The 17,933-nt window shown below is 37.4% G+C and overlaps 1 protein-coding gene across 8 annotated transcripts in view; it reads right to left on the bottom strand.

Moving 5' to 3' along the window:
- RP1 (RP1 axonemal microtubule associated) overlaps positions 1-17,933 on the bottom strand; it is a 322,403-nt gene that overhangs the window by 34,449 nt on the left and 270,021 nt on the right. For 5 of the 8 annotated variants that reach the window (XM_079136289.1, XM_079136285.1, XM_079136287.1 and 2 more), the window contains one exon: positions 4,251-4,470. The exons of 2 other annotated variants lie outside the window; for them this stretch is intronic. In XM_079136289.1, coding sequence (XP_078992415.1) covers positions 4,251-4,470 — 220 coding nt within the window. The remainder of the gene's footprint in view (positions 1-4,250; positions 4,471-17,933) is intronic. One more of the 8 variants, XR_013763186.1, reaches the window with a different exon arrangement.

Below are 17,933 nucleotides of genomic sequence, written 5' to 3'. Positions count from 1 at the left end.
GTTTCAGAAACATGTATTTTTCCTCACTGATAAATGCAAATATTTTGCAGAAGACACATTTTAATTGTGATGGTGCTTTCACTTATCCTCAGGGAGTTATTTCTTGAATTAAAATAAACCACTAAGCACACCTCCTGCCCACTTGCCAAAGTCTAGCATCAAACACTTCATCACCCATAGATGTAGCCTCAAACCTCACCTCCTGTTCCCATCCATCTCTCCTGCAGAGAGTCAGAAGTTGGAACTACTGAAGAGACCACTGTGAGCTGAGTCGGCATTCTTATCAGCCCTGAGCATCCCTGCCAGGCCATTAACTAAAGAGTCTTAAGGACAGCAAACCAAGGGCGAGCTGCGTCTCCCTGGCACTTCTCCCTGCCACCACAACAGACGGTGAATAAATCAGAGGAAAGTGTAACTCCAGCTCAACTTGGCAGTGCTAGCCTTGGGAGGAGATTGTTCTGATCCCACCAGCAATCTAGCTCAGCCTCCAAAGAATGATGATTTATGGACTAATGTTCTCAAATACCCTTTCTTTAAAAAACTTTCCAGTAATTTTTTGAAAAGAAGAGGCAAAGTCACAGAATCGGTTGAGAGTGAAAGTGCCAACTGCCTGAAGAGCCACTCTTTGTGCCACTAAATTTTTTTAAAAAGTGAAAAGAAAGAGAAAATACAACCCTTGAGAGTATCTCTAGGATGCTATCCAAGACAGCAACTCCAAAATCAGTACCTATAGTTAAAACTTTTTACAAAAGTAAAAATTCCTCTACCTATCCTCATCATTCCTTGTGTTCTTCCCCTGGGCCAGCTTCAAAATGCTTTGACCAGCAAGACAATCTCCAAATATTGAAAGTCAAGCCCCCATTGCATCTATTCTAAACCTCAACCAGAGAAGCATTAGTTCAGAGGTTTGAATCTACTATGCACTTACTCAGTGTCACAGGAATGGTAAACAAGACCCTCAATAGCACCAAGAATGATTTTCCAAAAGGTGACATTCAACCTATACAGATTGCTCCTTGCTCACCAGTAAGTTTTGATCTCCAGTAAATTCCTGAACAATGAGGTATCATTATATTTGCATCTTATCATTTTAATGATGTTCTCCTAAATGAGTAAATATTTCAACCTGGGCAAGGAGCTGCTTGATTGATAAGAAGACTGCATAAAATACGAAGACTTCATCAGGTTGACTTTAAGTATCACTATCCTCTTATATTATTTTGTTGGAGAAAATGCCATAAGAACTGGTTGGTGTGCTTCCTCTAAGAAATTACCCCCTGAAATGGGAAATGCTAATGGATAAAGTTTCATTAGCTAGTTTGGGGAAAGAATGAACAGAAAGATACAGGGAGACATGCTGAGCCTTTATTGCTGCTCTAGTTAAATGAGCCCAAAATCAATAGTTCATTTAAAGTACAATGCAGTTTCTTTGGTATCTTTGACTTTTTTAAAACTCATACTAGTGCATTCCACAATTTCTTGCACATAACAAATTGTGCATACATCAAATAAGAGGTAATTGTAAGAACCACAAAATAGTTGCCTAATAGAGTTTAAATAAAGTTCATTTTAAAATAATGCAGCCTCTGAAAACACTACAAATTGAGAAATAACAATATAGCAGGCCAGTAAGAGTCTTCTGTTCCTGATCAGTACCATGGATTTAAAAGTTCTTTCAAATATCATCTTTTAAAAGCAGAATGGAGATTTGACAGGTGTTAGTAACTGGATGAATAAAATAGATCAGACCTAAGATGTACAGAATAAAAGCAAGGATTCTAGTAGAGTGCTTGCCAAGCATGCATGAAGCCATGGATTCAATCACTAGAACAGAAAAAAAAGAGTCAGGATTCTAAATTTAAGGCCCTTTAATCTCTTCTACTTCATCCTTAGATGCCACTATGATCCTTGCATGACCACAGGGCACTCAAAACAGGGGGATCTGGAGTTTCATGTGTTAAATGAGATTTTAGTGAGATTTTATATGAGAAAACATGCTTGCAAGATATCAAGATTTATAAAAATTTAAAGAATTAGTGTTATTATAGATTTCTCCTACCATTAAACTAGTTTTATCCCAAATTGTTCTTCTATACCCAAATTAATCAGCATGTATTTTTCTGGCACACAGCCATGTGTTCTGTGCCATCCATCATTCTAAGAAGGACTGAGAATACATATGATGGAGCCCCTGCTGCCTAATCAATATGAAAGTTGTGGAGAAAAAAAACTAAACTCTCTATGTGAATTTAAAGGAAACTGGCATTAAGTGGAGGGTCAGGGAAGGCAACTTCAGTTAGAGATGTGGTAAACTCAAAGCATCAGCAAACTACTGAGCAAAGATTTCCAGGGAAATCGAAAAGAAGAAATTGTTTCAAGGGCAAAAAGAGTCATTAGACTGAAAATGATAATAAGAGCCATGAAGATGGAACCACATCTAGAGAATAGGAACCACATCTGAATCATCTGTATGCCCTCTGATGCCCATTACTGCTGGCACATACTAGGTGCCTGGTACCTAGGCATGAGTTTATCATTATATATGTGCAATGGCTGAATGAGTGTGTAATAAAATGGTGCGTTGGGCCAGGTGCTTACCTGTAATCCCAGTGTCTCCGGAGGCTGAGGCAGGAGAATCACAGGTTCAAAGCCAGTTTCAGCAAAAGGAGGCCCTAAGAAACTCAGTGAGACCTTGTCTCTAAATAAAATACAAAATAGGGCTGGGGATGTGTCTCAGTGATAGAGTGCCCCTGAGTTCAATCCCTGGTACCCACCCCCCCACTCAAAAAAAAAGATGGTGCATTGGTAAGCCACTTAATGAAATACTGGGGCTCTAGGTGAGAAAGAATACAGAGCTGAAGGTGGAAAGACACTATTCTTCTGTGTATAGTTGACAGTAGAAGTTAGGAAGAGGCTCAAAGGTCAGGAAAGAATCAAGCATTTCAACCCACATGTTTAAGGAAAGATGACCACGTGGAAACAGTGATAAAAGTGCAAAAAAAAAAAAAAAAAAAAAAACAGATGGTTGACAAACTGGATGGTATAATGTGACAGAGGTCAAGGTTGGAAATACATTTAATGAGGACAATGATGATAATAGCTAATATTTCTCCTGTGATTACAGTGTACTGGGGACACAGCTAAGTACTATATGCTATTCTGTATAATGTGTGTGCATTATCTCATGTTCTGAAAACAATCCTATGAAAAAATTACTATTTTTATTCTAGTTTTATAAATGAGACAATGGTGGCTAACTTGGGCTAAGTAGCTCACCAGAAGTGACCCAGCTCAACACATCATCAAGTCAAGTCTAGAACCCATTTGTCTAACTCCAGAGCCTCTAGAGCTCTCTGCCTCTTCTAATGAGAAATAAACAGTATCAAATATAGCAGAGAGGTCTGGGACACTAAGAACACATGCATTCATACACACTCATGTGCACACACATTCTCTCATACACATGCTGGCTCACACACACACACACAGATACATAGACTGACATGTACATACATATAGTCATTTGATTCTGAGCAAAGAGACCATCAGTGTTCAATGAGAGAGATATTTTCACTACAATGGTGGAGGAATAAAAACAAAGTGATTCTCAAAAACACAGGGAATGGACAGAATGAAAATAAAGGCAATATATGAGTTTACTGTTAGTCAACCACAAAAAAAATGGTAAGGGAATTCAGGTACTCCTAAATTTGAAATTGCTTACGTTTATTATTGAATTATAGCTAAAAAGAAAGTCACATTGCAATGGGTGGCAAAGCAACTTAAAGAAAGATGAGTTGGACACATGCACTCATTCTTGAATATACTTACCTCTGAGCAGACAGAAAGCCTAGTGCTCTACAGCAAGGGTAGGCAAAGTCATACTTTGTTTTATTTTATTTTATTTTATCTTATTGTGGTAAAAACCCAGTCACTTGGGTTTTTACAGTACAGGAGCTAAGAATGCTTTTTATTCTTTATAATGTTTTAAAAACACCAAATGTAAGATACTACTTTTTGACAAGTGAAAATTACACAGAATTCAAATTTTAGTGTCCACAAAATAATGTTGTATTGACAAACAGATGCCATTTACTTATGCATTATCTACAGCTGCTGCCCCACCACACTGGCAGAGTTGAGAGGTTTTGATGGAGACTTCATGGTCTATAAAGTATAAGATATTTAGTGTCTAGTCTTCAGTTGCTCTAATTTTGAATAAGCATCACAAAGGAAATGGAATCATACACCTGGTAATGGAGCTATATTAGTTCTCACAATGGGCACTTCTTTCCATGTATCTCCATCATTTTCATTCTCAGCTATCCAGGAATCAACTGTTAAACAAAATAGCTCATATGTGACCAGATTTTCAAGTCTCACTTCTTCCAAATACCACCTTGGATCCTTTCCACTATTGTCATGTCCAATGCGTATTTTATAGATTTCACCAATATCTTTAAGATTAATCTGCAACATAAAGGTGAAAAGGAAAATAAAAATCCTGTATCTTTGATTTCAATTTTCAAATTCCAAACTCATACCTAGTTTTGAACTCAATACCTACTTTTTTTTCAGATACACTCTTACTAATTTCATTAGAACTAGTAGTTACTTGTAATACTTTGAAACGGTGTTGCGAATAGTAAAGGATGAATCCACTGACCATGGACAAACAAATAGATTAGCCAGGCATGGTGACACATGCCTGTAATCCCAACAACTCTGGAGGCTGAGACAAGAAGATCTCATGTTCAAAGCCAGTCTCAGCAACTTAATGAGACCCTAAGCAACTTAGTGAGAAAAAAAGGACTGGGGATGTGGTTTAGTGGCTAAGCACTCCTGGGTCCAATCCCTGGTTAAAAAAAAAAATCATACCTTATTACAAAAAAAATGTTTTATTGTCATTATTGATATGCAATACTTACTGAGTGGTGAGGCCTAAAGAATAAAATAATCTAATTCTCCAGTGTTTATACTAGGTTGTATTTTCCATGAAGATGAGATCCTGAGGAACAGAGACCATTTGTTCTCCTAGATTTAAACTAGGGTTAACCAGACAGCCCTGCAACAGACTGAATTTTGAATTGGAAAGACTGTGATTTTGCAACAGTGTTGGCAATGTGATCTTACCCCTTTGCATCCTCCCCCAAAACATCTAATCAACTGCTATAGTAAATATTCTAATGTATTATTCACTATCCAGAATAGGAGACGTTTTTATTTTGAACATTCCTATAGGGGTCATATGAAAAATAATTGATCGATTATATATTTCACTAGTTTTCCATTTCCACCATAATAAATTATCACAAATTTGATGACTGAAAACCAGATCCATCTATTGTCTCCCAATCCCATGAGGCAGAATTCAGGCACTGTATGAGTCAGCTCAGTTCAGTCCTGTGTATGACCTCACAGGCAGAGATCAAGGTGTTGACTGAGTTGGGCTTCTCTTGGAAGCTTTGGGGAAAGATTCTCCTTCCAAGCTTATTTTGGTTGTTGGCAGAATCCAGCTCCATGGGGTTGGAGCACTGAGGTCCCTGTTACCTTTCACATGGTATACTTCATCTCCAAGTCAACAAGGGCACATCAAACCCTTTTCATACTTGCAATCTCTGCCTTTCCCTCTGCTACAAGGAAAAAAAATGTTCACCTCTGAAGGTGCATGAGGTTTAGATTATGCCCACTTGGGTGAACCAGCTAACCTCCCAATTTTAAGGTTAGTTGCCTAGTAAATTTACCTACATCTGTAAAATTATTTTGCCACGAAGCATAACATTCATAGGAGTAATACCAGGGCTAAAGATCATAAGGCTAAAATTCTTACTGCTACATACTATAATCAGAGACAGTTTGATCTGCCTTCTGGTATTTTGTCACCCTGCCACCACCACCACCCACAACATCTGTTCTCCCTTTTGATATTATCATAAACGTTCATGTCACCATAGGAAGTTACTCCAGAGTTTATGCAGATCTGCCACCTTTCTCTACTAAAATATTTTATTGGTAATATAATTTTGGGTTACTGTATTGGTGATAAACATTCTGAAAAAAATCTGTCCTGTTGCCAAAATGCTCTTTGTCAGGGTATGTAAGGACAGATTTTGACAGTCAAGCTACAGAAATGAGCCCTTCTATTATATCTAGAACAACACAGTTTTAGAAATTCTACCATGTAGAAATATCTTTTTTAATTTTTTTTAATTTTTACAGACTACATTTTGATTCATTGTACACAAATGGGGTATATCTTTTCATTTCTATGGTTGTGCACGATGTAGATTCATACCATTCATGAAATCATACAAGTAGATAGGGTAATGCTCATGCCACCATCTTTCATGCCTCCCCTTAGTACAGGTATGTAGACTCCTAAAATCCTCCCCAAAATTGCAGATAATAGAAATATGATGGAAAACCAAAACCACACTCCAACATGCACCCAAAGTCAAAGTAACATGGGAGCAAGTAACTCAGATTTGATATCAGACATACCTGGTTTTGAAAGTTCCTTCTGCCCTTGCAGCTCTGCAAACCACAAATTTCTCAACCTTTTTAAGCTTCAGTGCCTCAATCTGAACACTACAATTCAGGTTGAGCATCCCTAATTCAGAAATCCAACATCTGAAATGCTCTAAAAATCCAAAACTTTTGGAGTGCTGACACAACTCATGAGTGGGAAATTCCACATCTTTAAACTTTATTTCTTCTACAAAATTATTAAAAATATTGCATAACATTATTATAGGCTATCTATAAGGTATATATATATAAAGTATATAAGAAGCATAAATGAATTTCTATTTAGGCTTGGATACCATCCCCCAAAATATTTTATTATATACATACAAATATTCCAAACTGTGCAATATGTCTGATCCAAAGCATTTCAGACAAAGGATATTCAGCCCATAGTGCCAATCTTATAAAGTACTACAGTGTTCAATAAGTATTAGCAGCTATTATTTTGTCAATCAGAATTTTGTTCTAATAACAAAGAAAAATGCCTAAAGCTGCATATTCTAAAATGGGACAGTGTTCACAGAAGGAAATGAAACTATTATTTGGCTATCATAAGTTAAACAAAAATTAATAAACCCTATCTAACACTGCTGATTAAATATTTGTGAATGCTCTGGTACAGGAATTACATTACTCATACGCCATCCATACCTGGGTGGACCAATAAAAACTAGAACTAAAATGATCACACCACAGCCTGGCTTTGTGATAGACTGCTCCTAAATCACTTTGAGCCTTTCAGGCAACCTGGTTTGGAACTTTTAGTTCTGGTTTAATTCAGTCAAGCTGAATCACCTCAGCCTAAATCAAATAAAAATATAATGTCAAAAATTATTCTTGCACATAACTGTTTTTAGTTTCTGCATTTAACTTCCTACATTTGAGGGGAAAAAAGGACAGTGATTCTAAAATGTAGGATAGCTTTCATCATAAAGATGGACCACACCAGGTCTCAGCAATTCCCCACATAAAGAATGATGCTTAAAATGGGGCACAGGCACAGATTAAAATAAAATTGTTTTCAACCTGAGGACCAAAGGGACATATGGACCCAGAGAGACAGGGTCAGAAAAAGAGAAAGGCATAGGAATCTGGAAATATAGTCCATTCCCACTGTTCTCATGTCACTCCTGAAAGTTGAAATATACCATTAAACTCCTACTATATAACCAGAACATGAAGACAAAAAAAATTGCTGTTGAAAAATGTCTGATTTGGGCAGTTGGAAAGCCTAACAAAAAGGCAGTTCTATACTGAATTTAAGGAAGAAAATAAAGCACTTTTTTTCTCTATAAGAGTTTTAAATAACTCTACTTAATATGTATACTATGTTGTATAGTATACAATTATATATATATTTTATATGCAAGAGTGTTATTTATGTGTTGTGAGTAGATACACCATTTTAACATTTGTAAATTTCATTATGAATAAACCCTAAGTAAGAATATAAAAACTAAAAATACAGGCCAGGTGTGGTGGCACATGCCTATAATCCCAGTGTCTTAGGGGGCTGAGGCAGGAGGATAGCAAGTTCAAAGTCAGCCTCAAAAACTTAACGAGTACCTAAGCAACTGAGCAAGACTGTGTCTCAAAATAATTTTTTTTTTTTAAAAATGGCTGGGGATATAACTCAGGGTTAAGTGCCCCTGGGTGTTCAATCCCCAGTACCAACAAAAAAAAAAAAAAAGGGAAAAAAACAAAATAAGCAAACCAGAGATACAAGAAAATATGATGAGATGATTTGGTACAAGAAACAGAGACAGCAAGTCATTTAAATCTTGAGGAATCAGCAGTGTCTTCTCAGCAGAGGTAATGATAAGAAACAAGACAAAGAGGAATGAAAGTACTTCTAGAATCTTACTTGATTTTTCCTGAAATTTAAACCTCTGACATTCTTTCTGTTTGAACAGAATCTAGTATGCCTCCAAATATGAATAGGTACTTAACAAATGTTGTTGCTGCTGCTAAGAAATAAACCTGGAGCAGGTGTTATTACAGCTGTACATGAACACATCCAGCCTAACATCTAGGAGCCAGGTCTGGAGACAGAGGGGTCGATAAGCAAACCCAAGCATTGAAAACTTCTGGCACTGGGACTTTGGGCAACTTTAGTGTTTTTTCTACGCTTATTTTTCTCATGTATGTAATAGGATAATTAAAAACCATTTATTGGGAGGTTGTAAAGACAAGTAATACATTATATTATTAGCAAAATCTAACAAGCAAGCACATATTAGGTCCTTCATATGTAGTAGTGATCACAGTAGTTATCATTATCATTATTACTAAATGTAATCAGTGGGAAGAAGGTGATTAATACAATGAGCAACGCTTACTTTAATTCCATAGGTGCTTTGGGTTTCAAGGCTTTGACCTTCCCATACTATGCTGGATGTTCAGAGGGGATAAAGAAGCTGAGAGAGACCAGTGCCCTCCATCCAGGTATATCCTGACTGCCCAGTAGCATGGCAGGGGCTCTGAAGGCAATGTCTCTATCATGGAATTCCATGATGGGGTAGATCAAACCGGGTCGGAGTCATTTTGGAAAGCAGGGTGTGAGATGAAAAGAATAGAATTTATAATTGAAAAATCTGTACAGAGTTCCAAGTCCTCTCAACATTAAGTTCTCTGCCTCAATTTCCCTTTTGTGAAAAGAGGGCTTTTATAAGGACAAAATTAGATAACCTTGCAAAAATACTTTGAAATTCATAGAAGGGCATCCTGTGCAAGGTGTAGGGCAGATTGCAGGGCAGAGAAGAGAGAAGGGTGGAGAGGCTTCTTGGAACAGCTGGAAGACTTATTCTGGAAGCTCATGTTCAGCCTCCATGAGCCTTCTCTTGGAGCTCACTTAATTGAAATAGTTGGAAAAATCAGACAGTAATTTGAGGGCTACTTAAGAGAGAATTTGAAGATAATCACAAGAAAGGACATTTTCATTTGTTAATGAAAATGGAAACATTAAGGCCAAAAATAGCCAAAAAGATTCTCAAAGTTGAAAAATGAACTTCGATAAAATTAATTTCCTTGTCAAATTGCACAGTACACTGTGTATTCCACATTTTCAAATATGGAGCCATTTCCTAACAAAAATAATCCCCTAACATACTGGAGGATGGCCAGATACAGAAATGTGAAGGAATATCCAGGGTTACTATATGTACAACACTGACATAACAATAGATGTCATTTCAAAAAATTCAAAGAAAGGATTTTGAAAGTTTTTACCATAAAAAACTAATAAATGTTGGATATGTTTAACCTGGCATAAAAATTACATAATATATACATAAATCAAAACATCACATGGTATCCCACTAATATGTATAATTTTCTTATGTATCAGTTAAAAATAACTTTAAATAAAAATTAAAGAAGTTTCTGAAAAAATGGAAGATAAATAAAAAATCAAAGTTTAAAAAAGGTACTTATTGGCAATTCACTATAATTAGTAGAGCCTGGGTGATGAATGACCACATCCACTAGTTAAGTATCCTTTGTCACCTGGCTTTTTCACCATGTTCCAGCACACCCCTTCAGTGGGCTCTTGTGGATGTCCATAGGGTTGAGTCAGTTGATCCTTTCTTGTCTTGGTAGAATTTCAACTTTTTCTTGGGATTGAATGAATTACTTACAATTTTCTGTGTTTTCCCCTTCTTCCCACACAGATAGAATACAAGTATGTTTTCTGTACTTATATGCAGAGATACATAATCAAACACGAAGCAAATACTCATATATTCAAGATATTCATAAAATTAATGTGCAGTTTGAATTTTAATACATTTTAGTCTATAGAAGATATAAATAATTTGCAAAATGTAAAAGTGATGGAGTTTACTCGTGATTTGAACTAAATTATTAATGATTCATTTTTCTCTAAATTCTTTTTTGTAATATTCCAGGTAATAAAAACTATCCTATACTGAATGATATCAGTATCAGTATCCAAAATCATCATGTATAAACTGAAAGATAAAATTCCTGCAGTCAAATGGGCTTTTCTCTGGGTAAATTTTCTCTGTAGCATTTTGCAGATTGTTTACATATTTTATAGAACTGAATTTATTAAAATTTAAAATGGCACAGGGCTTTACAGGAATCCCATTTATTAACACTTCTTTATTAAAATCAATAAATAAACATTGTTATTATACATACCCTTTCTTATATTAAACTACATTTTGTACATTTTACACTCACTTTTCTCTTTTGCATATGATTACTAATTCTTGGCTTTTCAGAATATCAGTTTGTTTCAATTAACTAGTGTGACTATTATCACTATTATGATGATGGCATTTGCCTGTTAGCCAATGGAAGACCCTTTTAAGCTTGCTCTTCTGTCCTTTACCTCTGCCCTTAACATTTCTGAAGCTATCATTGGTTCTAGACAACGAAAGAATATTTCTACTGGAGAACATGGAATCAATTTCCCTTCCAGGTGCCATGGCTATTTTGAGAGCTTTGCATTGTTAAAGACAAAATATGGGCACTTCAGGACACACGAGAGTAGGTGGAAGGTGAAAGAGCAGCTTCCGTTAACACAATTAATGGTGACAGATTAGAAAATATATCATGAGTTTAAACTGACTTTTCCACTTAATCCATCAAGTTGTTGTCCCTGCTTCTCCTTGAGTCTGAGATTTCATCACCAACTGAGGATGTCCAAACTGCAGGTTGATCTTACAACCTGCCTAAGAAATATTTATACACACTTTGTACAGATATCCCAAGGTTTGGAAAGTATTCAATTGGCCTCTATTACGTAGTAAAGCTGAACATGGAGCCCAAACTCAAATTCCTAGAATTTATTTTTCACACGTTTATTGAAATTGGTATGTGTGTTCATGTTAATTAGCTATATGGTTTGGCAGATTTATATGTTTGGGTGGCCCCCTGTATGATTTTCCTTAGCATTCCAAAATTTACCAAGTTTTATCTGAATATACAGGTCTCTTCTTTCCAGTGATTTTTTCTTGATTTATTGATTGATTGATTGATTGTACCAGGGATTGAACTCAGGGCACTTATCCACTGAACTTCATCTCCAACCCCTTTTATGTTTTGTTTCAAGACAGGGTCTCAAATTGCTTAGGGCCTTGCTAAGTTGCTGAGGCTAGCTTTGAACTCGCAATCCTTCTGCCTCAGCCTCCCAAGTCACTGCGATTACAGGAATATGCCACTGCACTCAGCTTTTCACTGGTTTTGGAGATAGAGCCTAATAAGCCCTTTTAATCACATGTGATCGTCCTTCTATACCTACAGCAATTTGTTCCCTTCATATCTTATGCTTATTACTATGTATTTCATTGTTTCTTCTCCCAAAACATTTCAGTTTTCTTTTGCTCTCAATCCTCTATACCTGCCTCCTTTCTCTATTTCCTCTGTGTTCCTTTTTTTTTTTTTTTCATTCTGGGGAATCATTTCTGGCACATCCTATGTCACTGATTTCATCCTCGGAAGTCTTGCTCTGCACTTGTCTGATCTAAATATGAAGTTTCATGCAGCTTTGTGTTTTTGTTTCTAAGCCATGTGCAGCTTTATCCCTCATCTTGCTGTTGTATCTTAAGATATTCTCTCCTTGCAGATCTACCAGTGTTCTTACAGATCCACCAGGTCTTCTTTTACTTTTTGGATGGCCCCAAATGACCTACTGAATGTGTTCTGGGTCCTGCAGTGCATTTCGCCTCTCCTCTCCTTCCCAGTGCCCACCCCTTCCCTAGAGGATGCTGGTGCAGCAAGCATTGGAAAAGGCAGGTTTGAGATCTTAGCAGTAAAGGATCTCTTAAATTTAAATTAAAAAAAAAAAGAGCAAATATCAATTTACTTCTGAAACAGTCACTGTTTTAGTCAGCTATTTTGCTGCTGTGACTAAAGGATCTGACCAGAACAATTTTAAAGGAGGAAAAGTTTGAGGGTTCATGGTTTCAGAGGTCTTAATCCATAATAGGCCAGCTCTATTCTTCAGGGCTCCAGGTGAGGCAGAACGTCATGGCAGAAGAGTGTGGCAGAGGGAAACAGCTCACATATTGATCAGAAAACTGAGAGACTCCACTTGCCAAACACAAACATATACCCCAAAGCCACGCCCCAATTTCCACCTCCTCCAGCCATACCCTACCACTTCAGTTACCACTCAGTTAATCCCTATAGGGGATTAAATCACTGATTGGGTTAAGACTCTCACAACCCAATCATTTCTTCTGTGAACCTTTTTGCATTGTCTCACACATGAGCTTTTCGGGGACAACTAACATCCAGACCATAACAGTCACATAGGGCCAGAGAGGAAGCTGCTCATTTCCAGCAGGTATACACCCTGAGACTCAATTTCAGAGAACCAGAACAGGGATACTCTGACACTCCTTTTCCCTACTTTTCCTTAAGCAGGCTCTCTTGGTAGGTAGAACTGAGCCTGATGTCCTAGTTCAGCCCCACTTAGAAGTCCTTCTGCATCAAGAGGTCTGTTGTGGCTTTTCTATGTTGGGATTTTTCACTGTTTCTGAATCTTCATATGTTTGATGTGAGATAGAGGCTGTTTTGAAAAAGTCTCAACCTAAATAAAACTGATGGATTTTTATAAAATCGCATCTCTTAAGGCTGATGGAAGTGAGAAGATAGGAAATCTCCTGTCAGAACAGGCCATGGTTAGCATAAGCCTTATTTCAGCTACAGTTTGCATTTTTAAGACACTATTTATTGAATCCATTTCACAGTTGAGGAAATTGAGCTAAAGTAGCTAGTTCCAGGTTGCATAGGAAGCATGCAAATGAAGAATTCTGGCCTTCAGTGAACATTCAGTTCAAAACTGTCAGTCAAATTCACTCCTAATCAAGGCAGCCTAAGATGACCTTGGCATAAAAAATGACCTAAGTAGTTGTTAACATATGGCATCTCTGCAATATTAAAAAGAGTTGAAGAGTTTTTGGGACGCGCGTGTGTGTGTGTGTGTGTGTGTGTGTGTGTGTGTGTGTGTGTCTTATTTTATAGAAAAACTCTCATTGTGGATATTTAGTTTGGGCCACCTTGCATGACAGGAAATACAAGCTATATAAGAGACTGTCACATTTCTCAAATATGAAATGGCTTTCATAGTTCCTTTATGAAAATGAAATGAAGTAAGTTGCATATTATGACTTTCTCTTTCAGCAGAATTTTGTGATACTGCACCCCAGCATAATCAATTAAAAGGAAGAGTATATATTCTTTTTAGAGAAAAAAAATTTACTTTATGGATATCATCTGTGAATGAACATCAGTAGAATTACTACATGACATAATGAAGTGTTCTACAGACATGTAACCAAAAATACTTCCTATAATGGTGAGGAAATTGTTTAGAAATTAATTGTAACTTAATTGCGAGGAAACTGTAACTAACTTCCTGTGTATTAAACACAGTTTTATTTTGCACACATAAAAATGTATACTCTATGTTCTGTCTAGTTTTCAAATGCTCCCCACCATTTCTCTGACCCCAAACCATTTATTTAGTCACATTCCCCACCAATCTTGGCCTTTCAGACTGGCTCATTTAAAATCATATATAATGGCTGTGGACTTTCCTCATTGTCATCTTTCTGCCTATCACTCTCCTAGCCCACACTGCCCAGGTCTCTCCTCCATCTTTCCAAGCTCTAAGCAAAATTCCAACTTGATTCCACCACCCACAAAAATGTCCCCAAAACACCAACCCTAACCTGTGCTGATGTCCTTTGTCTTTGAATTCCCCCAGGTCTTTCTTTACCCCCAGTTCTGGGGATCCAAACCAGGGTCTCATACATGGAAGGCAAGTGCTCTACCACTGAGCTACACCCCTGTTCTCAATAACACACATTGTTCTAGGCTCTGGGAAGACAGCAATAAATAGGCTGCCTACCCTTGTTGAGCATACCTTTCGATGGGCTGAAAGAGACAATAAACACATATGAGAAAGAATGCAATGACATGCCCAGTCCTCTACAGAGAATGAATGGGTTATGACCAGTCTAGATAGGATGGCCAGGGAAGGCTTCTCAGAGACCTGAGTGACAAAACATACTCATCTGGTGGATATTAGGGAGGAAAGCATTACAAGCAGAGGGACCAGCTACATAATCTAAAGACCCTACAGTCAGGATGAGTTTGGAGTTTTCAAGCTTGCAGCAGATGGAAGTTCCTTAGCTGTTTTGACCCAAAAGAAGCACATAATGTGTGAAGGACAAGTAGGTAGACAGGTACCATCAGGCAGGTGTGGGCCCCTAAGGGATTTTGAATAGGAGATCACACAACCTGGTGTATGTTGGCTTCTTTTCCTTGTTTCCTTTTCAGGGCAGTGAGAGAGAGAGGGAGAGAGAGAGAGAGAGAGAGACTAGGGATTGAACCCAGGGGTGCCCTACCACTGAACTACATCTCCAACACCTTGCCCTTTTTAAAAATTTTGATACAAGGTCCTAATACATTGCCCAGGCTGACCTTGAACTTGCAACCCTCCCTCAGCCTCCATAGTAGCTAGTATTACAGGCATGAACCACCACGGTACAGGCTGAATTGTGTTTTTTAAAAGATTTCCCTGATGTTCTGCAAAGGAGGAATTGTAAGGAAGTAAAAGTAAAAGCATGGGAACTATTGAAGAGACTGGTGCATTAATCTGGGTGAGAAAGCATGATGACCCTGACTGGAGTGTTAAAAATGGAAATGCAGGGAGAAAAAGGGTCCTAAATATATTTGGGGTCAAATACATTCCACACCATTATTTTATCTAACATTATCCTTGGTTTCTTGGACTGAAATGCTTCTTATTTGCCTTCATATTTCCAGGTTTTGGATCATTCAGTAAACGTCCAGGCAGGGTTCAGTAGTTCTGCATTTTCTTGGCTTGCTTTCCTGTTGTCCATTTGACCCAAGCAGGGATTCTGCCCCTTCAGCCCTTCCTTGTTCTTTGCTTTCAAGGGCTACTAGAATTTTCCACATGCTCTCGCTGTATAATGCTTTAGCCTTTTGGAGACTTTTCTTCCATGCTTCTCCTCCTCATTTTTATGTGCTTTTAATTTTGCCTATTTATGTACTTTAAGACAGTTTTCAGAACTTTAGTTCACTAAAGAAAAAACAATATAGTCACAGTCTCTTGATTAAGTAATTTCCCCTTTTCTCTTCTTGGAAATATATATAATTGGAGAGTCAGGATGGTACTTTTAAGAGTCTACCTTCCTTGTAAGCCAAATCCCCCAAGGTTTCACATTTACGCCTGTGAAAAATGAAGTCAGGACCCAGCAGTCATCACGAAGCCAGCACAGGACAGAGCTGTGACACTCAGGCAGTGTTACGGTCAAATTGCGATAAATCAGTACGTTATGGTTTCATATTCATGTTGCGTCAAAATTTCCAAAGTAATAATATTACTGGAAGCAATGGTAAAATGTGCACGTCTAGGCAGAAGTTAATCCCCTTTAAAATAATTAGCTACAGCTGAGCCAAATATGAAATTTCTTTCTGAAAAAATGTTAACATTAGCCAATAGAACTTTAAGGCAGACATCTATTTTAAAATCTAAAATATTAGACTGGTATTCTTCATTCTTTTTCTTACTACCAGACACACACAGCTGCATACACACACACACACACACACACACACACACACACACACACACACACATGCACATTTTTCTTTTTGTACAAAAGCTCCAACAATTAAAGGGTTGGAAAGGACCTTGTAATGCTATCCAAACCATCTGTCTGCCATTAAGAGGACTAAAACTGGGCCATCCAGACATGAAGAAAATTCCAGACTTCCTTTGTAATTTATCTCAATATTCACATTTTAGGCAGGAATATTATTACCAAGCTACATTATGTGGAGTATAATAAATCAATATTGGCCCTGTTTGTGGGCTAGATTATGAAAAGTGCACTCTCTCCTTGAATTTGTATAAATACAAAATCGTGGTTACTAGGTTATTTCTCTGTTTCTCTTAATAAAAGTACAAGAAGAGAGTTTTCATTTCTAATAGATTTATTGAAGTAAAAATGATGCACAAACCCTGCACATGTTTAACATCTACAATTTGATAAGTTGAGACATATGCAAATGCTCAGGAAGTCACCACCACATCAAAGCGGTAAACATTTCCATTACATCCGAAAGAAGAGTTTTAAGGCTTGATTTTTAACTTGAAAGCTAGTTTTTCTAAGACTAACAGTCCATTCAACAAGAATGTTGTACAAGTAATCTGAAAATAATTCTGGAAACTACCTGATTTATAAAAGAACAACTTAGTTGCAAAGGATAGAATTTGGTGGCCGAGGTCATGGTGGTGCCGATGCACAGGGCGTTTCAGTGTGCACAGGTGAACTTGTCTAAACTAAGATAGAAACGCTAGACCATATGCTGAAGTTCTGTTCGCAGGCAAAATTTCCACTTTTTCAATGGAACAACGGGTGCTGTTATTTTGTGATCAGCAGCAAAGCTCTCCAAACACAGGGATAAAATAGCTGAAGCAATTTGGGTGTCATCAAAAGTCAGCTTAACAATGTTAACAACAGACCAAATAAAAGAGTATTAAGTAACCAGAATACCTGAGAGCTTTGCAAACAACAACTAAAGCCCTTACTTCATAGCCAAATTGGGAAACTACATTCCACATCCACTGCCTCCACCAGCATACAGTACCATTTCAGGACTAATGTGCTACAGAGTTTTCCTGGTGAACTCTAAGAAAATATACCAGACTTTATATGTTCTAATAATTCTCCATCAGGGCATTTCATTCTCTACAGACATAGAAACCACCCTCCACTTCATGCTAAACAGTACTTGTATTAAATTTCTGGAACTAAAACAAAATACCTGAGATAATCAACTTATAAAGAGAAAAGGTTTATTTTGACTCATGGTTTTGGAGGTTTCAGTCCCTATATGGTTGGACCTATCCCTTTGGGCCTGTAGTCAGGCAGTCTATGGTGGTAAGAGCTTACAGAAGAGCAAAACCGCTTACCTCCTGAACAGGAAGCAGAAAGGAGAGGAAGAGAGAGGGCTGGAGACCCATGATCCCCTTTGAGGGCACATTCCCAATGACCCAGATCTCCCTCTAGGGCCCATGTTTTAAATGTTCTACCACTTTCTAACAGTGCCACCCTGGGAACCAAATCTGTAATACATGAGCCTTTGGGGGACATTCAAGATACAAACTATGATAGTACTATAATTTGAAATTCTTCCAAGAGATAGAACAGTTACTGAGTTATTTTGAATTGCATGTTAGATGTTTACTTTCAAATGATTCGAGTGTTTATTCATTTCTGACTGGTGTGTCACTTGAAGGCTCATTCTTAGTATCCTATGAATTTTTTGACACTTTGGTGGGTCCATTTACTTTTAGAATTATAGCAAGAAAATTCCTTAGATATGTGCCTAATGCATCT

This window comes from Sciurus vulgaris (assembly GCF_902686455.1).
Source record: "Sciurus vulgaris genome assembly, chromosome: 1".
In the NCBI taxonomy this organism is placed as follows: Eukaryota; Metazoa; Chordata; class Mammalia; order Rodentia; family Sciuridae; genus Sciurus; species Sciurus vulgaris.
Note: the sequence above shows the minus strand (reverse complement) of the source record. Positions and strands in the feature narration are given on the sequence as shown.